We start from the raw sequence: 27,635 nt of genomic DNA, 5'->3' as shown, positions 1-27,635 counted from the left end.
GAATTTTTACCAGTGAGCCATCTGGAAAGCGCATTGATCCTTTAATTATGACAGTATGAGTCAGTCAATGAACCTGAGAAGCATCGACATTTTCCAGTGCTCGGATTTCTTAACGGATGTGTTGACCATAACCTGAAGCTTGATCAGAATCTAGGTGAGTGTTCCTCACATCCGAGGACTGGTCCCCAGTAGATGCTGACAGACTCCAGTCTGAGAATTGTTGAGTTAGATGATCCAGTGTGCGCTGGGAGTAAGGAGTAGGAAGTAGGGTCTGCCTTTGAGATGTGGTATTTATTGAGGGCTGCCATGTGCCAGACTCCTGCACGAGTGGCCGTGCTTAGATGCAGAAGGCATGGCCCTGGTTTCTAAAGCCTAGGCTTGATTTGGATGGAAGCGTGTCTGTGGGCAAGTGATTGCACAGAGCGGGGAGTGAGGACTTGGAGGACAGGGGTCCTGCAGGACAGAAGAGGCATGTGCTAAGTCTGGAGGGAAGAACAGGTGTTTGCTGGCAGACAGGCTGGAAGAGCCTTTCACAAAAAGGCAGCATGTGCCTGGAGACATGAAATGACACGGTTTTTGAGTGTCGCTGTGGGTAGTTCTATGCTTGAAGCAGAAGGCAGAAGACGCGGGGAGCTGGGCTGGGAGAGGGCCAGGCACAGGGGACTGACTGCCCTGCAGAACCTGCAGGTATGACCGCCGCCCTCCAGCACGGGGCTTCTCAGACTGTCTGAAGATTTGCAGGAAGTGAGGTGACTCTGCCGGATTGCTATAGAAGTGTCTGCCTGTTCCCTCACCTCTTCTGTGTTTCTCTGAGCAGGGCCACACTGGTCAGCGGAACAGACACGATGAGGACTGGGGATATATATTTTTTTTTTCCCATGGCTCATTCTTCCAAACACAGCTCACGCTGCGCTTGTGGACCTGTGTCCACATGAGTGGCTGCCTCTCGGAGACTGAGACCACATTGTCGGTGACGCTGAATCATTAAAGCGAAGTTGCTAAATATTTTACTCATACCTTTACCACTGGATTGTTTGAATCTGGTCCAATCATCGTTGTTTAAAACGAAAACTTTTCTTCTCAAAATAAGTATATAAAATGAAGTATCTAAATCGAAGTATCTGAAAGCAGGTGATTTTTTTTTTTTCCATCTGAGAAAAAAGCGCTGGTTTTCAACTACATGACAGAACTGCCTGGGACTCTTTAAAAGCAACCCCAGTGCCGGGCCCCAGCTCCTCAGATTATTTTGGGCTGCACCCTCAGGATCAGGGCCCTGATTCTCATGTGCCCGTCAGCTTTCTCTTGTGTGGGGTGCACGATTGAGAACTGATGTCAAAGAGGGTAGTACCATAATTGTTTTCCAGAATCACCTGCAAGGTTGAATCCAAACAAAAACTGTCAGTTGAACCCAACTCTGTACCTAAAGGTACTAAGTACAATAATATAAATCAGATGTGTATATGAGAGGCCACACGAGTTTTCTTCTGACCTTCTCCATGAAGTACCATCAAGTATTTTAATTACAATTGACGATGGACCTATTTTTCAGATTCTACATATATAATCTAGTGTAGATAAATAGCCTTAGAAAGTAAAGCTCCTGAAATGTTGATTCCTCTGTTGCCTACTTCACCTGCCCTTATTCCAGTTACACTGTTGCAACAGCGATGGCGAATCTACCGGGTGTCCTATTTATCTCCAAATAAGAGTCAATTAACATAACTTGTCCTAAACATGCCTGTTACCCCGAGTGCAGCTGTTGCTAATCTTTTAACACACAAGCTGTTGAAATTACTTATTCAATTCTTATTTTAGAGTATTAGTGTTAGGTCTTGGTCTACAATATAGCACATCCCTTGGTATTTTCTAAATCTCCAAACAGATATGGTAATATTAGTACAGAAACACTTCTCATGGTGACTTACTAGCCTATTCATGGTGCCAAAAGCTAGCTGCCATCTCCAGAGAGAAAACTTTTTTTCCCCTTTATTTTGCTAGCATGATCTTCATGTGCTGAAGAGTCTGAACATCAGTTATTTACTGATTCAGTAAACAGCTTTTGGGCATCACTTGTCTGAATGTGACATTTAAGGTCCAGGTCCTACCAAGACAGAACGACATGGCAGCATGATACTCAGTTAGCCTCCGATACACAGATGGAACAGCTTTGTTATGTGCAAAACAAAAATAATTTTCATCTCTCCTACCCATTATGTCCCTTAGGCTTTCTATTTTGTATCTGAAGTCTTAACTTCCTTAAACTCTCTCTTTCTCCCCCCGCTTCTTGTGTTTTAGAAGGTTATAATATTAGGGAATAAAACACTCTACAAGTAGTTCTACCAACTATTTTGGGAGCCATAGACCATTATTTAATCCCTCTGAGCCCCAGTTTCCGATGCTGTAAAAAGGTGATACCACCCCTGGCCTGTTTATGTGAGCTGTTATGATGGTTATGAGAGAAGTTATATGTAAAGTGTAAATGCAAAGTTGTAAAACAACTTTTAAAAGAGAAGGAAAGAAAAAAGAAAAAGATTAAAAAAAAAAAAAAAAAGCGTGGTCTGTGTACCACAGCAAAGCCGTTTGGGTTCCTGAAACCCAAAAGTGCAGCGGCAGCAGAGTTAAATTCCACGGAAGTTTTGCTTCCATGATGGATTTCTGACTTTTTTTTTTTTAACCCGGCTCCTGGAGGGGGAAAAAAAAGGCGACTTCCTGGGTTTTCTCTTCCCTCCCCTGGTGTTGCAAAGTCGCAGGGCGGCTTCCTGTCCAGAGACGTTCGGCCCTGGGCCCCTCCAAGTGCGGGGACCCCCTACCCCCTGCCCGCCCCGGGCCCCCACCTCCTCTCGTTCTCCTTGCAAACACTCGCTCCATTTAGAGCCGGAGCCTGTGCAGAGAGCATCCTGCCCCTCGCGGCGCCCCGGGGATGCCAGTGAGCATGCTCCGCGCGCCGGGAGGAGGCCGGCCGTGCGCATTCGAGTCATTCCAGGCATAGCCGGCGTGTCGGCGCGGCGGACTCGCAGCGGGCTGTGAGCGGCGCGAGCGCGGCTTTGTCCTGGGAGATGGGCCGCGGGCTGCCCCTCCTCGCCCCGTTCTCCGCTGCAAGACACCCCCGTACGTTAGGCTTTTGAAAACGATTTTTCTTTTCCATTTTTTTTTAATAAATGCTGGATTGACGATCCAGGACGCATACCGTCTGCACACGAGCCCTCGAAGGGTTTTCTTTCTGCAAGTTCGATTTGGTGTGCCTGTCTCTCTTTTTTTTTTTTAAGGAGTTTTACTGATTTTGTTTTGATCCGAGGCCGGGCCTCCGTCTTCTGTGAAGTTTTTTAAAGAGGAGAGCCGGGAGCTCCTCAGCCGTAGTTGACTTTGGAAACTGTATTTTTTTTTTTTTTTCCCCCGGGGGGCGCAAGCAAAGAGCTGGTTTTCTGTGCTAGCCCGATCAATGCTATTTATGAAGATGGACCTGTTGAACTACCAGTACTTGGACAACATGAACAACAATATCGGCATTCTGTGCTACGAAGGTAGAGACCGTCCCTTCTAGAACTGCCGCCCTGTTGGTTTTTGGGCAAGGCCACTCCTCCTCTCCCGGTTCCGATCGCCTTCTGTGCGTTTTGTTCTTATTTCTTGGGACTTTTCAGGGTGCTCTGGAAGGCAAGCGGCGCTTTCCTCCGAACAGAGTGGTGTTTGTGTCTCTTAGGCTTCAGGGTTACATTGGAGAGGGCTGAGGGGCGGGAGGCGTTGAAATATATACATTGTTAAAACCTTGGCTTTTTCCTCGTGACTCCTTACACTTTAAACTCTTGAAAGATGTCTTTCTTTCTTTCTTTTTTTTTTTTTGGAGTCTGTTGGTGTTTTCTTTAGAGGAAGAACTTCTAGGACCCAAGCAAAAAGTTAAAACATGTCGGATTTTCTTTCTCTCTCTCTCTTTTTTTTTTTGCTCTGATACTTAAACATACACCGTCTATTGTACAGTATTCTTGCTGTATTCCTGCAGCCAATAAGCGCTTTGGATGTGCAGCTAGAGGGGAACAGAAAGTTACAGTGAATTTTTGTGTTGGGGAGCGATTGTCCCAAACAATGAAGTTTTTTTTTTTTTTCCTTCTATTCATTTCGGGGGCCCGGAAGGGCACCCATGTCATGGAGCACAGACTGGCTCTTTGTCTGAATTCCCATTTCCTGTACAGCTCCGGGAGGGTTCTGACATTGAGGGATGTTCCCTCCACACTCCATTCCCTTGTGGAAGCAAGCGATTGCACAACCCACCAACCAGTAAGCTAAATTAAAAAAAAAAAAAAAGAAACCCTCTGAATTCTTATTGTTTATTACCTCCTACTAAACCGTGAGGTATTTCCCCACTGCTGGGTAGTATTTCAAGCTGTCTCTGTTAGTAGTAAGAAGAGAAAAGGCGATTTCTTAATCTCCTGGAACATTATCTACGTGCGATTTGAAAACGTGGTAATGGTCTGAGTGTTGAGTAGTTGGAGACACTCCGGGGGAATTCTGCCGGGCAGGGGAAGTGTTTGTTTGGATGTTTGGGTTTTGTTTTTTTTTTTTGGTAACCACATGCAAATCTGATGCAGCGGGAGAAGTTTCCATGTTTTTGCCCTATAGTGAAACTGAGCATTTCTCAGGAAAAAGAAAACATGGAAGAAACTTGGGAGGGCTACCGGATACACTTGTGTTTTCCATGTTAAAAAAAAAAACACAAAACTTTAGGCCTGTTGTCTAAGCACTCGAAAAGTTACCCTTTCCCCTTCAAGGAAAAAAAAAATCATTGTGTTTTTGTTTTTACTTTATTGGATAAACATATTTAAAGTTGCCTCTTTTTGTGGTTTTTGGTTTCTTTTAATCCTACTTGTACAAGGAAAGTGAATTTTGGTGAATTGGTTCTTTGAATCTGCTATTTTAGGTATTATCCTGCTTCCAAAGTCCCTCATTTAAGAGGCAGACATGTTTAGAGTGGTCTAAGCAGCAAGTGATGGGGCTTGTTTCCCCTGAAAGTAACAGATTGCAGTCAGTGTAAAAGAATTTTTTTCTTTTTTTGGTGAACAAGAAATGGAAAACTTTTACGGGTACTTTCTGTGGGGTTGTCTTTGTCATTGAGTAACAGGATACTTTCAAAACAATACAAAGCATAATAATCAGCCTAGGAGAGGACGATAGGGATTATTAGGAAATTGATACCACATTAATTTTTTTTATATCTGCAGGTGGTGAGGAAAAGTGTACAGAAAGCGGGTCTAGGTTGCTCTGTGGTACAGTGGATACACCCTACTCAGGAGTGGTCTCCTGGGCCCCCTCCTTAATTAGGAGGAAGAAGCTTTCCTTTTGAAAGTTGAGTAGATACGTGGGATGATGTGCTGTATAGTCTGTTTGGTTTAAACATCTGCTGCTGTTTTCCTTATTATGAAAGTTAACATTATTTTAACACCAAAATAAATACACAGGAAATGAAGAAAAGCACAGCAAAATCTGAGTGGTGTTTATAGTGGGTTGTGTATGTCCTAGTGGTTTTCACAGCGTAAACACTGCACACATCTGCTCTGAACCCAAAAGGGTGTTTAGAAGATGGGCATACATCTTTGAAGAGATTTTTTTTTTTTCTGGAATAAGAAAAGCTGGAATAGTATTCTTCCTTCTAAATCCAACACTTTGAGAATATTCATTTTAAACCCATCTGTGTTCCAGGGAAGTTATTCGGAAAATGGAATATACAGTTGGTGGGCAGTGTTTGATTTCACTTACAGCCCAGGCAGGTTTCACATCTCTTGAAACTTGGACAGATCCAATTTTTAAAATTTTTAGTTAAAAAAAAAAAAAAAAAAGTGTTGATTGTTCATTATTGCCTCGGTCAGTTGTACTCTTTTCTTTAGTTTTTTTAGCGTTGTACTCCACAAAATAAGCCGTGTGTCTGCACCATCTTTCCTCAACCTCCAGCAACTTATAGACAAATAGGTCTGTTTTAGCCAGTTGCATCATAGCGTACACGGTCTTCCTAAAATCCCACATTCTGGGTGTAATCCAGATAGTTTGGATAAGGACCCTCTGCTTGGGATCTGCTCCTTGGCACCTGACTTGCACCATAGAAATCTGGAAGCATAATTACAAAGAGAATAAGGGGAAAAACATGAACCACAAACAGTAAGTCGGCGGGGGGGGCCTGTTGGGATAGGAGACATTGATTGCCATCAGGCAGGGAGACTCTGCTTGTGCCTGACTTCTGGAAACTACCTTCCTTGGTGATAAGCCAGTTGGCACGCTGAAAGTGAAAGTCACTCAGTCGTGTCCGACTCTTTGTGACCCCGTGGACTATACAGTCCCTGGAATTCTCCAGGCCAGAATACTGGAGTGGGTAGCCTTTCCCTTCTCCAGGAGATCTTCCCAGTCCAGGGATCGAACCCAGGTCTCCCACATGGCAGGCGGATTCTTTACCACCTGTTAGCACACTAGGCTTAGGTATTAATTCTTTTCAAAAAGCTCTGGTTTATTACTGAAGTCTTCAACAGTTACCCATTTCATCGTTTGTCGCCCTTCCTACTGTATGTTCAAAGTGTACCCATTGAATCCCCGTTTTGCCTCTATCTCTGAAAAGGAGCCTTCGTTTTTTTACCCCTCTGAACTCCTGAGAATGCACCGCTTGTAGATTGAAAGCCTCCTGAAGGCAGGGCTTTGTCTTGGTCACCGCTGTCATAATCCCGAGTTCTGGCACGGCGCCTGGTGTGGCCCGTGGCCCTCAGGAATGAATGGGCTCAAAACGCCACGAAATCTCTCCCATCAGCAATTGTGGTCGGTACTGTATAATTTAGCACTTAATTGTATACTGTCTCTCCTTCTTTAATTATCTAATTATTTCCAGGGCTACCCAGGGCCTTAGATGTTCCTTGCCTTGTTTTCGCCAAGGAAGCTGAGGTCCTGAGCGGTCAGTTGTCTGTCCTAGATTATTCCGCAAGTTTGTAACAGAACTGAATGGAGGAGTGGACCCAGTCGGTGGTTTTGTCTGATCTGTTCTTCTTCTGTACCAGGTTTCCGAAGTTCTGTGGCGTGTCCTCGTTAGTTACTCGTACCCCTCTTGGTGTGAGGGAGCGTGGACTGTCCTGGGTTCCGTCACAGTCACGGGGCGTGATGAACAGGTTGAGTCCGACCTGGATTCTTCCTTGCTCCAAAACCGGTTGCTGCTCTAGGTCCCCGTCCTGCCCACCAACCCCCCACCGCTTCCGCGCCCCCCTCCACCCGTCACCATGATCAGGGAAGGTGGGAACCAGGACTCTAGGCGAGGAGCCCCGTTGGCATTGGCCCCTCCTTGCTGCCCTGGCACGGAGCTTTGCTTGACTTTTTTTCCCCAGCCATGCAAAGGAGGCCCTGTGTAGATGCCAGTTCCCAAAGTTTCCTCAAGGGAACAGGGAGCTGGTTGACCATGGACTCTTCTCAAGATGGCTGGTGGTTCTATTTACATAATTACTCGGCGCTGAAAGCTCAGGTCCTAATAAATGTGCTCATGGTTGGCTGTGGCTTTAAGCTGCTGTTAGTGATACTTTAATTATGGGTTAAGAGCCATTAGTGTGTAATTTGGTAGAGGAATTCTCCCCCCCCTTTTTAATTTAATGGTGTGATTTATATTGGGAGAAAGTAAGACTAGATTGCATCTTGAGATATTCTGGAAGCTTAAGAGCATTCATTCTAAGTTCCTGAACTTTCTTAAGCTGTTCGTTGTTTCAGAACATAATTATCCCTGGTTTCATCACAGGCTGCATTTAAGGTGATTTTCCAGAATTGAAAGGAACACAGCTCGGCGGTGAGAGACCCTGGTTGGGGGTGTGAGCAGGGCCCCAGGGCTGGGCGACCGCCGGATTTGTGGTGTTCTCTGCCAGCTTAACCAGCAGCACTTTCACGGAGTCCTGCTTCCATCGTTCTTTGTCTAATGAACTCAGAGGCATCAGGAAACTTAGGAGCATGGGGTACCAGCCAGTGGAAAGGGGCGCAGGGCAGAGCTGACGTGCAGTGGCTGGGTTCGTCCCCAGTCCCGAATTTCAGCGACCAGCTTCACCCAGGGGTGTGTCAGAGGTGGGACATCTGCAGCTGTTTTGCTGTGGAAATTCGTTCTACCATGCCTTTTAATTTGTTGGCGAAGGTCAGGAGTGAGGGGGGAAGTGAGGGGGAGGAGGGGAGAGCCTGGAGAGGCTGGGAGGAGCTTGGGTAAGGAAACAAGCTCAGGTGAGCCCCGAAACAAGCCCAGGTGAGCCCCGGAGCTCTCTGGCCAGGGTCTGGCCAGTTGGCCTCCTTCTGGTTACAGTTTGAGGGGAGGGGATGACCACCCCTTCTTCCTCCCAGCTCCCCTCGCCCTGCCCTCTTCTGGACGGATTATTGTACTTGGCTGTTTCTTGGAACCCGCACAAGCTTTGTTTTGGAAGGCGGATTTCTCTTCCTTCCTCCCTCCTTCCTTCCCTATTGTCTGCAGGCCTTCAGTTCCTACAGGGTGTTTGGATTAGTCAGCCTTGAAGGCAGATTTTTAAAAAAAGAAAAAATGTGCTGTAAGATAAGAAAGATTCAAAACCTCTCCTCCTCAGTTCGGCTTTTTATTGTGAGGGTGTTGTAGAAAAGTGGGTTGTGTCCTGAAGAAATCAGATCCAGGTTTAGCACCTCTCCATGTACACAGGATATAACACCAGCCTTACCAGGGCTTGTTTCTGGCCGTGTCTGTTTGATCTTGGCGTATCTGAATGTTTATTCCGTGACGGTTTATACTGCGTGGTCTCTATGTATATGCTGAGCTCTCACTGGAGCTGAGCTGCAGTCTTGCTCAGCAAGGGCACTTTTGTCTCACAAAATAGTCCCCCCTCCCCTTTTATTTTTCAATAAACTCATATATCATCCTCCCCCCCCCCCAAAAAAAAAAAAAAACTTCACCCACTTTATTTTATAAGCAAAGTTTGAAAATTTTATTTTCTGTTTGGCTGTCTGCCTTCCCAAATGGTACATGTTCTCCTAAGTTTTAAGGGATTGTTTCCATCAGTTTGCTTTCTGATCCTTTTTTTTTTTTCTTTCTTTCCTAGAATTCTGTAGATTGTTTTAGTTTCAGGGTATTGTGTACAGGATATGTTTTAATCCTAACCATGTGAATCACTGCCCGTTGAAAGAATGTTTATTTACGCTAAATAAAATAGAAAATCTCTTCTTAAAGTTGTCTTTAATTTGTGGCTATTTATATGATCTTTCCGAACTCTTAACATTTCACCCCCATCTGTTTGCAAAGACGTCTGTAAACATAACAAACAAGTATATTTAGTGAGTGAGCTGAGAAGACTCAGTGCTGTGCTTTGTCACCCAGCATCCATTCTCATAAACACGTATGGAATGTTTCTGCTCTGCTGAGGAATGTGTTAGGTCTCTGGGTTGATCTTTCTGTGTGTGTGTCTGGCTGGCTGTCTCTGTGTCCCTCTGGATTGCTCTCTGTCTCTGCGTTTCTCTCTCTCAACACTTTTTATTATGAAACATATATACACCTGAAAGAGGATAAAATACGTGTGTAGTTTATAATTAAAAAAATAACCAACCTTGTCATGATCACCAGGTGAAGAAACAGTCAGTCGCTCCCTGCAAGCTGTCCCCCAGGCACAGTTTCTCCCGACCCCAAGAGGTCATCACAATCGCAACTTGCTTTACTTTAATACTTTGAACTACCTATCTGCACCATTCCAAACAGCCTAGCTTAGTTTTGTCTGTTTTTGTTTTTTCAGTACTCTCCTGTAATTCTTCTCTTGTGTCTCGTGTATGAGGTCCTCTAAAGTAGTGCCCACGTCCTAAGAGGTTTTCTTCTGTGAATGAAGCCTGCTCCCGGGTGGGCAAGGGGTACCTCAGGCTGGAACATCCACGGAGGTGCCCTCCGCCCTCCTCACTCCCCTGTTTCTCCGCTGTTAATAGACCTGGTGACGCTTTGGCCTGAACTGATCTTTTTTTTCCAGCCAGTATTTTGGTCACAGTCTTCACCACCTGTTAAAACCCTCCACCATCCGTGTGTCATGGAAAACTGTGTGTCAGAAAAATTCTGCTCAGTTTCAGAGAGTGCAGAGCAGGGAGGGACACTTCTGGAGGTACGTAGCTTAATTAGGACCCAAACAGAAACTTCGGTCCTGCGTTAATTAATAAGCAATTTGCTTAAAGGGCTGAGACTTGTCACAAGTCAGCTTTGTCGCAGCGCCAGGTTTCTTGGGATGGTGATCCAGGGACTTTCAGATAAACAGCGAAAAGCTTACATTGTTCCAGCGCTCAGACAATGCTCGACATTGTATAGACAGGGCTGCCAGCGAGCAACCAAGGGCTGAAACGGCCTTATGCACCATCTGAAATGCTGAATGGAGAAGGATCACCCATATGGATCGCTCTTGGTGTTTGGTTTGTGTCTGCTTTGCATGAAAATCGTTGCCTGTTAATTCTTCTTGGCTAATGATTTGATTTTAATAGAGCAAATTCCAGAATTTAATGGCCTGATGCAGATGTGTGCTGCCAAGCTCTGGAGCGCTGTTTACACTGCCCCCACTCCAGCTGGACCCAGCCCGCCGCTTCCCTGAGAACAGCTGATGAGTGCCCATCTCTGGATGTTCGCCTCCTCCCCTCTCTGGAAACAAGCACATCTTCCCTTAGGTGGCGGCCCGATTAAAGTGACAAGGGACGAACCTAAATTTCCATTTCATTGTCCGCAGCTTTCTCCTGTACCCCTGTCCTCTCCCTTTCTTACAGCGTGTGTCCTTTTCAGCTGTTGTTTTTCCGATGAGGCACTGATAAAAACGATTGGCTGACCCCGCAGAGAACCCTTGTTTTATTTCCCTGATGAAAAGCACTGACCTCTTTGCCATTGCTTATAATCACCCAGGAGAGTGACTCGGGCAGCTTCTTAAAGGAATATGTAATAGCTGTGCCAGGCTTGACATTCTGTTGAGCGGAGGGTAAGAGGGACGGAAAATAGCAGTTGTTCTCCGTCTAAAACCTATGTGAGGTTTTCGAGCCCCACCCTGCAGAACTCCCAACTGGGAACAGTTAAAACCAGGTACTGGAGATGATGGTAGAACCCTTTTTCTGTTAGAGGCTTTATATCAATAAAGAGGGGGAGAAAGAAAGGGGAAAAGGAGCGGAGTGAAATAGAATCCCAGGATGAGCAGAAAAGACACCAAGTATAACTCCTGGTGTCCAATATTAAATACAACACATTACTTATATATACGTGTGTGTGTGTATAAAACATGAGTGAAAGCCGCTCAGTAGTGTCCAACTCTTTTTGAGACCCCATGGACTGTAGCTCACCAGTCTCCTCTGTCCGTGGGATTCTCCAGGCAAGAATACTGAAGTGGGTAGCCATTCTCTACTCCAGGGGATCTTCCCCACCCAGGACTCCCGCATTGCAGGCAGATTCTTTACCGCTGAGCCACTAGGGAAGGCTAGGTAAAACACTACATAAATACATAAAATCCATACACACACACGTGTGATAGTGTGCGTGGTTTTTTATTGTGTCTAACAGAGAATGGGAGAGAGCTTTCCTGTAGAGGTGGAGGAATCCTTAGACACCATTTAAAGAGAAAGCAGAGAGACCAACATGACTCCTTGGCCTTCCCACCTGCAGGCTCTTCAGGATCCAACTCCAGCCCTCTGTTCCTGCTCACAAGTCCCCACCTTCTGGCCTCCGGGACGTCTCAGTGATGGGTGTCTTTCCTGGTTCCCCTTCCTTCCTTCCTCTTCTGGGTCTCCCTCTTTGTCATCTGCTCACACTCAGGTCTCTCCCAACTTTAAAACAAGAAGCCCAAACCCACCCCTCAACCTTGTGTTCTCGTCCTCACTATTAGACCTTCTCCTTGCCATCCATGTCGCTGCGGGGAAGAAGGTTGGTGTTCTGTCCATCTGCTGCTCAGCCGGCTGGCATCTGATATCTGTTTCTGCCACTCCGCTGAAGCCCCACTGGGCATGGGCGCACAGCGCTGCCCTGGTGGCACATCCTGTGAACAGCTTTTAGTCCTTAGTTTGAGTCTGCGTCTATGGTGCTGACTCTTTCTAAAACCTTTACAGTTTTTCATCCCTTGGTTCAAAGACGTGCCACGTCCCCACTCCATCAGGAATGGGGTGCTGCGCGAGCCATCAGCAGGGCCTGTGTGCTCCTGGGCGTGGGTAGGAGGGTGGATGAGAGGAGGCGGGCTGAGAAAGGTTTGTGTGTAGCTTGTGGACGAATTGGGAGGAAACAGAAATAGGAGAGGGCGTGAACTTGCAGTGGTTAGGGCAAGGGGTGGTGGTAACCCGAGTTACTGCAGGGATGGAGGAGGGGGCGGCGGGGAGTGGATCTTGGATTTGGAGAGAAGCCTGAGGGGACGTGGTTCTGGATGGGAGCAGCGGAGCAGGCAGAGCGGGGAGAACAGGGAGGCTGCCCCAGCCTGACCCCAGCCTCTGGCATTTCCAGCTGGAGGGACGGTGCCGCCGCTTGCAGAGAGAGGGAACCCCGGGCTGTGAGTTTCCCGAGTGTAGTCTCAAGTATGTTTAGTTTGAAGGACTTTGAAATGAGTATATGGGTTTAGATCTCAGAGGAGCGGGCTGCTGCTGAAGACCAAGACTTGGGATGGAGAGTAAGAGCGGTCACTGAGGAAGAAAGACTAGAGGAAGAAGTCGCAGGAGCCCTGGGAACCCTTCCCCTTAGCCTGATCTCTGACGGTTCACTGCCTCATCACTAAGAAAACGGCCTCACCAGCGCCGCCTCTAATTGTGTTCCCTGTGGACCCGCGTCCACGATCCCTCCCTCTGCCCTCCAGCCTTGCCCTCCACTCATCCATTGCCCGGATCCTGTCTTCCGCCAACCCCCAAGCCGCACCTGTGGTCCAGATACACGCAACCCCATCCTTTGAGCGAGCCGCTGCCTCTTGCTGAGATTCCACCTGCGCCCGGCCTTTGTCTTTCATCTCTTTGTTCTCAACACCGAGCACTGTGGTGTCTGCTTCGGTGAGAAGGGACTCCATCCACTGTCTATTCATTAAAGATCAAGAAGCACTGGAGTTGTGTGATTAGCCCTGGGATGCTCAGTTAGTGGCTAAGACAAATGAGTTTGTCAATTCCTAGCAAGTTACTCGTAGGGGAAGGACAGATACCAGGGGAAAGAAGGGGTATGAAGGTTTGGTTGAGGGAAATCTTTAAGACTCAGTTTCTTTAGAGAAACATTTTGAAGTGGGCTGGTTGCTTGGAAATGACAACTTCAACTCATCTCGTTTTCTGGGTACTTCACTTTGGCCTATGAAGTGAACTGTTCATTTCTGGGGAAAATATTTAATACCAGTTACCTGCCAGGCGCTGTTTTATGTACTGGGGACATAGCTGTCAGCAAAATAGACAGCAAGAGACCTGAGATTTTGGAGCTTAACCATGGAGGTGAGAGGCAAACAATGAAGATGTAAATCAGATAATTACAGATTATGAAAAAGTGTGATTGTTACAGGTTAATGTCTCTTAGCCGACTTAACGGTTTATGATAGTTTTATCCATTCTTAAAAAGTGACTGGTTTCATTTTCAGACTTTGAGTAGATGATGTTTCCCTCATTGTCTCGTGAGGGACTTAAACGTATGTTGAGGAAACTTGAAAATGATTTCCTTTGGGATCCTAGAAGTGTGAGGTCTTCTACCTGATCTGTTAACTGTGGTCATAGAGTGTCTCGCTCTATCGTACCTGTCTATTATATTGGGACCTCATGTTTATTGTAGCATTATCAACTTAAACTCCAAATGGTTTGATGGTTCATTTCGGTCCTAATAGGAATAAAATATATATTTAGAATGACAAAAATTCAGTGAATTAAAAAAAAAAAGAGCCTAGGTAATCAATGGATTAGTTGTATGTTTTTCTTTAAACCTCTGTAATCATACCTTGAAAGATATTGCCCTGTCTGGGGTAGGTCCTACAAGACCCAAGGGGAATTTTTATTGTGAGGTCTTATTTTGTGATAGCAGAGTATTTGGGGAGGGCTAGACAAAGGCTCCCCACTCCAGTACTGTTGCCTGGAGAATCCCATGGATGGAGGAGCCTGGTGGGCTGCAGTCCATGGGGTTGGGAAGAGTCGGACACGACTGAGTGACTTCACTTTTCACTTTCATGCATTGGAGAAGGCAATGGCAACCCACTCCATTGTTATTGCCTGGAGAATTCCAGGGACCGGGGAGCCTGGTTGGGGTCGCACACAGTCGGACACGACTGAAGCGACTTAGCAGCAGCAGCAGCAGCAGCAGCAGCAGACAAAAGGCTGGTTTTGGACTTAATATGGGCCATGGACTGGAGGGTCCCACCTCTTTGGTTTCCTTTCTTCTTTCTTTTGTTGACACTGAGACATAATTAATTATGGTGAAATTTTGAGGGCATGGCTTCATGAATGTTTCCCCTGTGTTTATACCTTTTGTAATTACCACCCAGATGAAGACATAGAATATTTCCATCATCACAGGAAGTCCCTTCTTGCCTCCTTGCCAGGCAGTACCCACCCCCAGCCCCCGCTGGAGGTAAGCACTGTTTTGGCTGGGTGGTTATAAATTATTGATAGTTTTTCCTGCTCTTTGGCTTCATGTATGTAGAATCATTTGATTCCAGCTTCTTGTGCTCAGCATGGTATTTCTGAGATTCATCCACGTCCTTGCCCAGGTCAGGGGTCTCTTCTTTGGGATTGCCCAGCTATAGTCTGTTACATGAGTATATCACGTTTGCTTCTCTCTCAAGGTTGAAGGGGACATTTGCCTTGTTTCAAAGTTTTTAACATTATGAATAAAGATGCTCTAAACATTTTATTTTCCCTATGGTAAAAAGATACATAACATGAAATCTGTTATTTTAGCCATTTTTACCCTAAAATTTTACAGTTCAGTGGTTTTCAGCATATTCACTTTGTGGCCCAGCCTCCAAACATTTTGATACAAGCCTCTTCGTGGACTCACGTGCTCCTTTCTCTTGGGTAAATACTTCTGGGTTTAATTGTTGGGTCATTGGGTAAGCTTAACTTTTTTTAGAAACTGCCCGACTGTTTTCCGGAGTGGTTGTACCATCTGACGCTTGCACCGGCGGTGCAGAAGTGCTCCAGAACTCTGCGTCCTCCGCAGAACGTGGTGTTGCCAGTCTTAAATTTTAGCCCTGCCAGGGGTCTAGGACAATCATGTCTCAGTGTTGACTGTAGAATCCGTTACTGGAATATCCGCTGTGACACTGCTCATTGGGCTGGTGTGCCGTAATACACAGTCTCTGCGTTTGATGCATCGATGGTCTCGGAGGCTGGTGTATGTATATTTGTTGTCTAATTTCAGGTCAGAGGTAGTGATGCTGGTATTGTTGAAAGGAGGGCTTATTTTTCCAAGTGGGTAAATCCACAGCTGTGGAAGCCAGCGGGCAGCCAAATGCAGAGAAGGGAGCGAATGGCAGCGTGGCACCGAGGACTCTCTTTTGGGAACACTGTGCTCCAGTCTGCTGCTGTTTGCTTTAGGTCGTGTTGGGTAGTGGTTCATCCACCCACTGGCCTGTTGAAAGAAAGCTCAGGGTTTAAGCTCTCGCAGCTCCAGTTTGATTTATCTCCTGATTTGCCTATCATCCCCTTTACGCTCTTCGAATCCACTGTCCCCCCACCCCCTCCCCTACCCCCCCATTTAGAATGTCCTCCCTGCTTCTTCCCAGCAATGTGAGTTCTGTTCACGTTCCAGCCTCCCTTTATAAAAACTTTACCTGAAACTTTTTATAGGCAGAAATTGTACTGTAACCTGTTAAATTCGCAATCCTTGGCGAGATGCCTTGCCCTCTTTCAGTGCGTGCAGAGTTTATATTCTTTCCCTTTGAATATCCATGGCGTTTACAGCCTGTAACATTCGTTTAGCGGTTCTATCACCTTGTGTTTTGTTATCTTTAATGTAAATAAAGCGTGACATTGAAAGCAAACAAACGTTACAGCTTCCATCTAAATAAAGTGTTGAAGCTTGTCTGCAAAATAGTTACCTTGGAAAATTACCACTCTTAACACTGTGATGATCTCATTCCCAGAACACTGTTGGTGTTTTAGAAGTTGCCTTCATGGTCTTGAGATGCAAAGGCCATGAAGGCAGCTTTGGAACACTTTGGACAGTGGCCAGTAATTAAATATACACAGCAGATGCTCGTAGAGGACTCTTCCTGTCTGCCATGCTCAGTTCGATGTAAGTGTGTCCATAAAATGACGAGCTGGTTTTTCCTTTGTCGTTCTAAAGCCAGTTCCACACGTGGAGTTTGGAAATAATCTTTCAATCAGTGACAACTGTCTTTGGAATAAGTAGGCTAAAGTCATTCCAGAATGATTGCTTTGAAAATGACAACACTTATGTGCATGTTACCAGAAATTTTTGCAATTCGGTTTTATTTGAGTATCTCTGCTGGTAGCACCTCTTGTTGTGACTGTGCCAAGCACTGGGTGAGCGCAGTGACTTGCGATCACACAGCCCTTATTTTAGAGGCTGAGATAACTTGGCTGTTAACGCTGGGTAGACTGACAGCCTCTGGCTTCATCTGTGTTCTGGTGAGCTTCGTGCACTCATTTGAATGTTGGTGAAGTTCTAGCAACCTGCTCTTCAGCTCACTTGATGGAAGATTTGGATGCTAACCTAGTTTGCCTGGGAGGGATTTTTCTGTAGAACAACTCCCGCATTTCCCTCACAGACGGGGCACGATCAGAGCTCCTAGGGGCCACAGTGGTGTACAGAGCGCAGTTCAGGGAGTGTTTGTGGCATCTTTTTTTTTTTAATAAATTTATTTATTTTAATTGGAGGCTACTTTACAATATTGTATTGGTTTTGCCATACATCAACATGAATCCGCCACGGGTGTACAGCTGTGTTCAGTCTTATGGTCATGAGAAAAAAAGAAAAATCAAGTTCCTGCCCTTCCCAGGGCTTATCTTTTAAGTAGCAAGAGAATAAGAGAAACTTCTGGTGACGCTGGGACGCACATCTCATAGGGGAACTCATGTTGTTTTGATTTTGTGGCCTGTGTGTGTGTGCGCGTTTCATGCCGTTTATTACTCTGGGTGTGGAATATTTCCTTTCTGCATTTCCTTCGTCTCACCTTGGTTACACTGCAGCCCTGACAGTTGCTTGACTAACCCTTCCAAGGCCCAGAGTTCACCGGACGTTGCCTTAAAACGGTAGAGAGCCGCCGTGTTGACTGTCCTCCATGTCGGCTCTGTTTCTTCTATAGCTCTTTAAAGATGATAGTGTTTTTTTTTTTTATCTAGTATTTTTTTCACAGCTTTATTACTGAGATATAATTTACATACCATAAACTTCCCCCGTTTGAACTGCACAGTTGAGTGCTTTTTAGAACACTCAGACTTTCACATAAATGGAATTCTATAACATTGTCTTTTGTGACTGGCCTCTTGCGCTTTGCATAAGGAGAGGCCCACTCTTGTTGTAGGAGGGGCCAGTACTTCGTTCCTTTTTATGGTTGCATACCAGTCCCTTGGATGGATAGACCAAAAGATACTGTTTTTTAAGAGGTGGTCATACCTCCTGGATGAAGGTTGGGCTGAGAAGTTACTCGGACTATGATGTCTCCTTCAGCTCTGAAAAGCAGAAGAAAAACATGCCATTTTGTCTGCTCATCTGCACTCGAACTCCAGTGAAATGTCCTGGTCCTAGTCCTATGGGATAGTCCCCTGGAGCAATAGCATGGTTTATTTTCAGTGTCTGAGTGATAATTTCTGCTCCCAGGAAGACTGACAGTCTCTGCCTTCGTTGTTCTGTTCAGTTTTGCTCACTCATATGTTGCATAGGGCTTCCCTGGTGGCTCAGTGGTAGAGAACGACTACCTGCCAATACAGAAGACGCAGGTTTGACCCCTGGGTCTGGAAGACCCCCCTGGAGAAGTAAATAGCAACCCACTCCATTATTCTTGCCTGGAGAATTCCATGGAGAGAGGAGCCTGGAGGGCTGTAGCCCATGGGGTAGCAAAAAAGTCAGCTAGGACTGAGCGACTAAACAACATTGTTACATAAATGGTTCTGGAGGAGGGAGGTAGATTCCTTGCCATCAAATAATTTGCACTTCAGCCGTGGTGTTTTATTGGTACACCATCCGTGTGTGTGTGTGTGTGTGTGTGTATGGCAGTGAAACTGGATTTTCTATTTTGGATCTCTAATTTTACATGGATGTCTGTTGGTAGATGTATCTATATACATTTAGAACATTTCTGTATCAAGTTTTCTACATATAGATAGGTAGATGGAAGGAAGGTCTGTGGCACTTTCAAAGACTTCAGAACCAAATGTCTTTCACCCTCAACCGTAATAGATAAGCAGCTCGGTGTCCTCTGGTCTTCTTGTCGGGGGTCAGATCAGATAGACTGCCTCGGAGGCCTAATTACAGGGTAAGAGAACTGCGCTGCCAGAGGTCAGGGGCCGCCCCTCTGTCCTGAGGTGGCCTTTGAAAAGCAGTCTGGGGCAAAAGAAGAAGCCTCTGGCAACTGTGGAATTTTTGGAGAGAGAAACCTTTGGAAGGCAGCAGCTGATTCTTTATAAATTATCTTACTGTTTTATTTCTTAATGTATGCATATCGCAAGACTGAAATGAGATGCCTTAAAAGGCGGATCCCGGCAAAGGTCTTTTGACCTCCCTCCTCTGACACCGGTTTCCCCCCGGGGCTGTTCTCAGCTGCACCCACAGCTGGCCCGAGGGTGATCCCCAAGGCCCTGTGGCCTCCATTTCGTCCTGGGGAGCCAGCCGGGAGAACTTACTCAGCTAGCTGAGACTGGTGTCTGCAGAGTGTCTCTAGTTCCCTTCCCTGCCCCTCTCAGTTCTCTCAACTTGGAGAGGTTTATGAATCGGACTCCCATCAGCAGAGCTTTTATGGAGCATCTCCGTCCCATTGGAAGGATGTCAGTAAACGCATTACGGGGGACATAGGCCGCAGATGGTGTACCCGTGCTCCTTACGGGAAAACCGAGGCACCGGTGAATGTCCCCTCACTAAGGTTCTGACTGCTGAAAAGGTCAATGGTTAAAAGAATTGGTAGAGAAGTACATCACAGTTTGAAAACAGGGTCTCCTGAAGATGGTTTTAAATGTTTGACCTGTGATCATTGGCTGGAGGAACCAGGATGGGCCTGAGTCTTGCTCTCTGGGCATTTCCTCACCAGACGCTTGAGCCTGGAGATGCTCGGTCCTTAGGTCTTCTCTCCCACCATTCACATCACTGTCCAAATACCCCTTAATTAGTTGAAACATTTGACTGATCAGAATACTGGTTGACCGTAGTATTGATCAGTTTTGAAAGTGGAAGAAGGACAAGTTGGAGATTCAGGCCAGTGTGCTTGGAGACATCAGGGAGTGGGGGGAGTGGCGCTTAAATGACAGATTTTTAGGGTCCCTGGACAACCCTTTCATTTGGACTGGGTTAGGGCGTTGTGTTTTAAACAAGCATTTCAGGTGATTCTGATTCAGGACCACACTTGGAAAAACCTTGTACCACAGTGGAGGGTAAGAGCACCGGGATGGGAGGCGATAAGGGCGGTTTCCAGGGGTCAGTGAAAATACACTGAGAAGCACATCTGGTTTACGTAGGAGCGTGGTAGCTCATGAGCAGACTTAATCAAAAGCTAATTCACTCCCAAGTCTTCAGGAATACGTTTGTCACGTGAAATCAGTTTCACCTGGTAAATATTCAGGATCAGCAACTTGGACAGAAAGCCCTGTGAAAGAGTATAATTCCTCTTTACGCAGAACCTATTTTTCACTCTTGACTAAAACAAAATCCCTTACTGCTTCAGCTTCCTAGACCCTTCCTCTTACTCCTTCCAGTGCCTTGACAGTGTCCCAGTTAATGATCCATGGTCTCAGTGAAGTACCCTGATAATATGGGGGTGAATGTGAACGCAAGGATTTGGATGTGGATGAGGTGGCTTCCCTTTCTCCATCTCAGATTATCGTTTCTGGATTTTGAGCACCTTTGGGAGTCAGGATAGGTTTAATGTGAGAATCTTTAGTGACTGTCCATCCAGTCGATGTCCAAGGAAGGTTGATGCATCAACCATTGAAGTTATTTGCTGAAATATCAAGTGCTTAAGTTAAATGAGTCATCGAAGTCTGCACATCCCAGAGTGAGTGCAAGAAAGAAAAGGCATGTCCATCAGGCCTCAGCTCTCAAGGCAGCAGATGGGAACATCTCAATTACACGAGCTCACATCTGTCTGTCTGACTTGACTGGGTCTGTGCCACTGTATGCTGTGGAATTACCGATTTCCGAAATCCCTGGAAAGCATGGTTGAAGTGAGATTGACAAAGAGCTAGACCCTCAAGGTTAATGGCACAGAGAGAACAAGAGGCATGGAGAACTCACAGTGAAATACAAATGTCAGTGGTTGCAAACCACTCATCCATTTAATTTGCTGGAAGTTAATATGGTCCAGTAGACCCCAAGTGAAAATGTTTCAGTATTGCTTTATCCCTTCATTAGTCTAATTCCCATTGACCTTGTGTCAAGGCTGAAACAATTTAGAAGCATACTAGCATGGGCTCAGTCTTAATGACTGTTGTCAGTGTGGTTTTAAAGAAAATAGGTTGGCAAAACACATGTAGGTTCTTAAATCTATTAATAGTGTGACATTGTGTTTCTTTGTAAAACCATTAAAATCAGGCTCTGGGAGATGGCTTGAATTTCTGAAATGCCAGAATGTCTATGGTGAATATCACTGTTATTTATTATTTAGGAGTCTGCTACCCGGGTGTTTCTGGTGTGTATTTAGCAATGGCTGGGGCCTCATTGTACATAGGCTGGCTTATCAAAAAGCAAGAGGGAAAGATAGTGGCTTTTAAGAGAGCATTTGTAATAAAAATTGCATACCTTATGAAAGAGGTTAGAGGAAGAGTTAGGCTTTTGTTCCTGTGCCTGAAGGATAAGTGTAAAAATAGATTTGAATAAATCTATCCACAGAATCGAAGGACACGTTTACACATCGAATATCTGGTAGGGGACTTGAGTGTAGAATGTAGAAAAAAACTCTTATACCTCAACAATACACAGACTGGTAACCCAGTTAAAAAAATGAATAGAGGATTTGGGGAGAGGGGAGGAGAGGGTGAGATGTATGGAGACAGTAACATGGAAACTTACATTACCATATGTAAAGTAGATAGCCAATGGGAATCTGCTGTATTAAAAAAAAAAGAATAGAGGATTTGAACAGATACTTCTCCAGAGATATGCAGATGGCCAATAGACACATGAGAAGATGCTCCACATCATGAGTCATTAGAAAACCGCAAGTTAAAACTACAGTGAGATACAACTTCATACCCACTAACATCAAACTGGGGGAGATGAAACCCTCCTGTGTCACTGGTAGGAATTTTAAATGGTGCAGTTCCCCAAATGTTACAGAGTTGCCATCTGACCCAGCAATTCAGTTCTGAGGTATACAGCCAAGAGGATTGAAAACAGGGCCTCACGAAAATCTGTCCGCAGATTTTACACCCATAGCTGCGTCATCTTAACCAAAAAGCAGACTCAGGCCAAGTGCCCATCCCCCGATGAATGGGTCACTAGAATGTGGCATATCCCATACGATGAAATATTATTTGGCAGTAAAAACGAACGTATTGGCATATATTACAGCATGGATGAACCCGGGAAACGTTATGCTGAGTGAAAGGGAAAGAAGTCTTCGTATGTGATTTCAGTTCTAAGGAGTATGTCCCAAATAGGCCAGTCTCTGGAGACAGGAAGGAGGTGAATGGTTGCCAGAGGGTGGAGGGTGGGGGACAGCGTGGGGAGTGACTGCTAAGGGCTGTAAGTTTATTATTATTTTTCTGGTGGAGAAGTGGGGGGATGAACTATTTCCCTCCTCAGATTGTGGGGATGGTTGTACAACCCTATGAATACGCTAAAACGCATTAGAGTCGGGCAGCGTTAAATGGGCATGACTTTTATGGTGTACGAATTATATCTCAACAAAGCTCTTGTAAGACTTGGAGATTTGGAGTGGAGAACGTTGTTCGTTACTGTTACTCTAGTCATTTGATTTTTAGCAAAGTTCTGTGGGTGGGCATTTGCTCACATGAAAACATTGTGCAAAGTACGGTTAGCTGGAATCTGAGCCTCGCCGGGACCCGTAGTCCATTGGCTGGGTGTCTGGCGCTCCGGGGACCTTGCGTGCTGAGCGTCATGCAGCTTTTCTCACGGAGCTGACACTCGACTACAGTGCTTTCCTTAAATCACTACTAGCTATCTTAGAAGAAGCAAATTGGCCTCGTGCATGCTGCAAGTTAGACGATCCTCACAGAGAGTGAATGAATGGTGTGCATGTCGGGGTTCGGTGTTTGCAGCCTGGGGGAAAGTTGAGGAGGGGGTGGAATTCCAGATCAGCCAGGGCAGGTGCGCACACGGCCACGTGTCCGCGTGCAGGTGCTGCTTTCTGGCTCAAGCCTGGCCACTCTCGGCCCTGGGGTGAAGTCCACCCTCTATTCTTGAGCATAGCCAGTGAAAGAGGCTGCTCCAGGACCTGCATGCAGGGCTGTTCCCGTGGGGCCAGTCTGTTTGGAAGCAGGCAGAGGGAGGGCTCACCGGCCTGATGGGCAGCTGCCTGCGAAGCCAACCCAAATTTTTTACTCATGGTGATTGATTTTAGGGGGCTTTGGAGAGGCTGCCCCCCAACACCACCATCCATGGGCTTTCTTTTCTCCGCCTTGTCGCCTCCTGCGCTTTCACTGGGTCTCTTGTGCTCCAGAGGCTCAGTGGCACCATGCTGTTTCCCAGCGGCCTGTGCCCACTGGCAAACTCCTGCGCATCCTTCAAAACCCAGATGGTGCACGCTCGTCTCCATTAAGCCTCTCCAGAGTCCTGTGACCTAGGTCAAGTTGCCAAGCCACTTTTTGCTTCCATTTTGCTCTTCTGAAAGATGAGATTAATAGATTATTAACCTACTCTGTAGGAAATTAGAAAGATGGAATGAAATTCACATACATAAAGCTTTTGGAATCCCTCTTGCCCCACTAAGTAAATATTTGCTCCTGAGTGGTTACCCATCCTCCTGATTACTAATCTCAGGCAGAGGGCGTGGCTGCCTCCTCTGCTTTCAGGGCATTAGCACGCATGCGTGTCGGTCACTAACAGTACATTCTAGGGGAAACTTGTAAATTCCCCCAAAAGTCTGCCATGTGGTCACAGCTGTACAGATAAGGTCGTTCCTGTGTTAAAGGGAGTGTATGTGTTGGGGGGTGATTCACAGTCACCTCTTTTAATAGTCACTCCATGGAGTCCGTCTGAGGAAGGAGATTAGGCTAAATGGCTTAAGGGCCCCTGAAAGTATAAGCCCTTCCTTTCTTGTCCACAGCAGCATCTGTCTGTCTGTCCAGGTGCCAGACGTCATAGAGGGAGCTGATGGGGTGAGCTGAGGGCACTGTTGTGGGTTCAGACACGGACCGGGTCACCCTACTTTTTCTCTGCTCCTGCCCAAGGGTCTTTAGCAAGTCTGGGGAGGGTGGGTGGCCCTTCGGCCTCAGCTCAGTGAGGGTCCTGCATCAAGTCCTGGGAAACCAGACTTCCTGCTGTGGCCAAGTCTCTCAGAACGAAGGTTTATTTCAGGACACACCTCAGGGCATAAGGAAGAACTGTTCAAATATAATTGTACAACGGCTTTAGACAACGTGCTTCTTCCACCGTCCTTGAACCTCGTTACACTGAACAGTTTTCATCTTTGGGCATGCAGACCTGATGCACACCACCTCCACTTGGTAGTCTGGGGGTTACCTCCTCCCCTGTCCCTGCAGCAAGAAAACGTTTGAATCTGTGTCCTTTGTCACATTTCTGCTTTGCATAACCCGCTCCCAGGTACCTGGCCCTTGGGAGGCCGCCTCCTGCCCTGGGGCCAGCTGGCCTGTGGCCGCCCGCTGTTTGCGCACCTGAGCTCAGCTGCCCCTTTGAAGTGCAGGGCAGGCCTTTCATCCCCCTTCATTTTTACTTAATGACAGCCTGGTCTTTGATCCACACCATTTTCTTTCTTTTTTTTGCTTCATAATGAGTCGCTTGGAGGTGAGGAGCGAAGGTCCGCCCCAAAAGGCCACAGCCTTTATGAGCACCATGGTTGTTTGACCTTCATATCTTGAGCAAACATGCCCGAGGGAGTCAGCCCTTCTCGGCCTCTCATTGATAAACTTCGCTCACCCGATAACTGACGTAAACTTGAAAGGAGAGGTGGTGGTGGAGAGGGAAGGAGAAGCAGAGGAAAATGTCCGTACACCCCCCCACACACACACATTCGAAGCTGTCTCATTCAGGGGAGCCCCCTGCCCCTTTCACACTCAGCAGCATGTGGGCCTTTCAGGTTTTGGGAGCACAGTCAATTCTCCATGCTGTGGAATATATTTGTTCTCAGATTAACTTTTATGGCTCTTTAGATTATGATCTAACAGTCTCTTGGAACTTGGTGATACGAGAAGTTCTCCTTGGTTGGATATAATTTTTATAAGGATCTTATAAGATTTTACAAGGAAATCTGAAAGGTTTCTAGTTAATATGAAAATCTAGGGGACGAATGTGCAGTAGCCCCTGCAAAAAGCAACTCACAGATCCCCATATTCTTTGGTTTTGCTGCTGCTGCTGCTAAGTCGCTTCAGTCATGTTTGACTCTGTGCGATCCCGTAGACAGCAGCCCACCAGGCTCCTCCGACCCTGGGATTCTCCAGGCAAGAACATTGGTTTTGCTACATTTTTCTTAATATGAAATAGAAATATGTTTTGATATTAAGTACTCTTCTCTATGTATTAAATTAGCTGTGTGCCTCACCAGTAAATCTCCACAAAGTGTGTTCTAATGCTGTCTCAAGCTGGTCAGTCCACTTTCAGACTTCAGTTTCAATAGCCTCTTAGTTTTTGGTTGGGGCATGCAAACATCTTTAGTAATAGCTTATGCAAACTGTAATTATTGAAATAAATTTATGTGTAAAAGGACTCCAAAATATACTGTGTACTGTGGAAAAAAACAACATAATTGTGTATTAGCTTGACATCAATTTAATGAATGATGGCATGTTATAATAAGATTGTTTTATTTTAACATAGAACTTACATTTCATATGAGTTTGTTTTAAACCCCTGTTCCAAATTTTTCTTTTATAAATATGGATCATTATTTGAGGTGTTTGATGTTTGTTCTTCATAAATCAGGTGATACCCACAAATAACTACTGAATGAATGTTGATTAATCGTGGATAATTGGACTCCCTTAGCATAGTCCTTGCCACTAAAATGATGGACATCAATATTATTTTATTTCAAGAAAACTTGGCATACTGGTTTTTTTCCTCCAACAATTAAAAATCACCTTACAGGAGTATTAAAAGTGCCCACTGACATAACAGAAATGTGGATATAGAAGATGAATTAGACTTTGTCAGACCAACCTGTGGAACTTAACGTATGGAGTTGTACTGTCTTTTTTTTTTTTTCCACTCATATATCCATAAGCCAGAAAACAGCCTAGCTCTCTGGCTTTTTCACTTTTAGTTTCTCAACATATAAAGAAATCCAGATCAGCATGAGTGCTGGGGGAATGATTTAGGAACACGATGAGGGCAGCCTGTTTTGAAAGGACCAGGCGAAGGCACTAGTTAAAACACTGTCCAGTTCTCTGCTCTTCCCGTGAAATGTCCCTTGAACGGGCCTCCTCTTCCCCGTTGTGCGTGTGTGACCGTTGGAGCCCTCCACCCCCGTGTGCACGACTGCCCCGTCCCCTGGCTCAGGTGTGCCCATCGCGGCGTCATCAGACGCCCCTTGTCTGTGTCACCTCTTCCAGTGGCTCCCCCCCAAGTTGTCTGCCGTGAGATCTGAACTCTGCCCGTGCCCAGAGCCCTGTCCTATCTGACCCATTGATCTCCGTAGCCTTACCTCTTAACCAACAGATGAAACAAGCCCTTTCTTCTACTTAGATGGACCTCTCACACGCAGGATGCCATTCCCGCTTGCTGCCTTTATTCCCACAGCGTCCGCAGCTGGGATGCCCATTTCCATAGTTTGCAAGTGTCGAAATTCTACCTGTTTTTCAAATTCCACTCCTGAGTATATTAGAGCTAGAACTGATGTCTTCCTCATATGAAGTGTCCATAGCTTCTCAGGTTTTCTTTTTCACCTGTAATGAGTGTATTTCTATCTTCAAATTACTATTTGAAAACTTCCATTTTACTTCCTAATATGGTGATTGTTGACAGAAACTTTGTAGCGAAAGTCCTCTGTGGTCCTCAGCAATTTGGGGGGGTAACAGTTTTATTGAGATACGATTCGTATACCATACGATTCATTCTTATCAAGAGCATCTCTCTTGTTTCTGCTTTTCTTCCTTACCTGTTATTTGTCTCCGTGACTTATCGCTCCTGTGAGAACTGCTGTTCCTTGAGGCAAAGACCAGATCTCAAACATCTTTGTGTTTCCCTTAGTGGGGCATAGTTCTTGCTCCGAACATAGCAGGCACGAAAGTTCTTTCAAAAGAACCATGTTTCTTCTTTTCTTCTGCCAGTTCTCAATCCCATACCTTCTTTAGGAGGGGCTGGATTCTAAACCGCTTTGCAATTAGAAGCTCCAATACTTGGGCCACCTTATGGGAAGAGCCAACTCACTGGAAAGACATGCTTGAAAGGTTGAGGGCAAGAGAACGGGGTAGCAGAGGATGAGACGTTGTGTTGGAGAGTCCCTTGGACTGCGAGGAGGTCCAGCCAGTCCATCCTAAAGGAAATCAGTCCTGGGTGTTCATTGGAAGGACTGATGTTGAAGCTGAAACTCCAATTCTTTGGCCACCTGATGCAAAGAACCGACTCATTGGAAAAGACCCTGATGCTGGGAAGGATTGAAGGCGGGAGGAAAAGGGGATGATAGAGGATGAGATGGATGGATGACATCACTGACTCAGTGGACATGACTTTGGGTAGACTCTGGGAGCTGGTGATGGACAGGGAGGCCTGGCGTGCTGCAGTGCATGGGGTCGCAGTGTCGGACACGACTGAGCGACTGGACTGAACTGAAGGAGACTGAGAATGACAGGATGTGTGGTGTGTTGTGGTGCTTCAGTCGTGTCCGACTCTTTGTGACCCGTGGACTGTAACCCGCCAGACTCCTCTGTCCATGGGGTTCTCCAGGCAAGAATACTGGAGTGGATTGCCATTTCCTTCTCCAGGGGATCTTCCCAAGGCAGGGATTCTCCTGCATCGGCAGGCAGGTTCTTGACCACTGAGCCACCTGGGAAACGCGACAGGATGCTCACGCCCATGTGACTATGAAAGGTTACTATTTTTAGGATAGAGAAATTCTGTGAGCATCCCCCTAACCAAGTGGTGGAGCTTACTGTCACCTGGGGTGGGTGACACCGAGGCATCAGGTACCTCCCGTGTGAGGCCACATGCTGTGCTCACCTCCTCTCGTTTCCCTGCCGAAAACGTTCACCTTGAATCACGGAAAAGTCATCAGACCACCAGAAACTGTAGTGCAGCTCATTGGTCTGGATCCCCCGGAGGAGGAAATGGCAACCTGCTTCAGTATTGTTGCCTGGGAAGTCCCATGGACAGAGAGCCTGGAGGGAGACAGTCCATGGGATCGCAAGGATGTACACGACTGAGCACTCACACATGCATTTAA

General features: G+C 46.1%; 1 protein-coding gene across 9 annotated transcripts in view; it reads left to right on the top strand.

Moving 5' to 3' along the window:
- Positions 1 to 27,635, top strand: part of VGLL4 (vestigial like family member 4) — a 156,590-nt gene that overhangs the window by 80,735 nt on the left and 48,220 nt on the right. Inside the window, exon 1 of one of the 9 annotated variants that reach the window (XM_070360448.1) lies at positions 2,896 to 3,521. The exons of 6 other annotated variants lie outside the window; for them this stretch is intronic. In XM_070360448.1, coding sequence (XP_070216549.1) covers positions 3,440 to 3,521 — 82 coding nt within the window. In that variant the 5' untranslated portion in view covers positions 2,896 to 3,439. Of the gene's footprint in view, positions 1 to 2,895; positions 3,605 to 27,635 lie in introns of those variants that run through there. 2 more of the 9 variants (XM_005896126.2, XM_070360456.1) reach the window with 2 other exon arrangements.

The sequence above is a fragment of the Bos mutus genome, chromosome 22 (genome assembly GCF_027580195.1).
Source record: "Bos mutus isolate GX-2022 chromosome 22, NWIPB_WYAK_1.1, whole genome shotgun sequence".
NCBI lineage: Eukaryota > Metazoa > Chordata > Mammalia > Artiodactyla > Bovidae > Bos > Bos mutus.
Note: the sequence above shows the minus strand (reverse complement) of the source record. Positions and strands in the feature narration are given on the sequence as shown.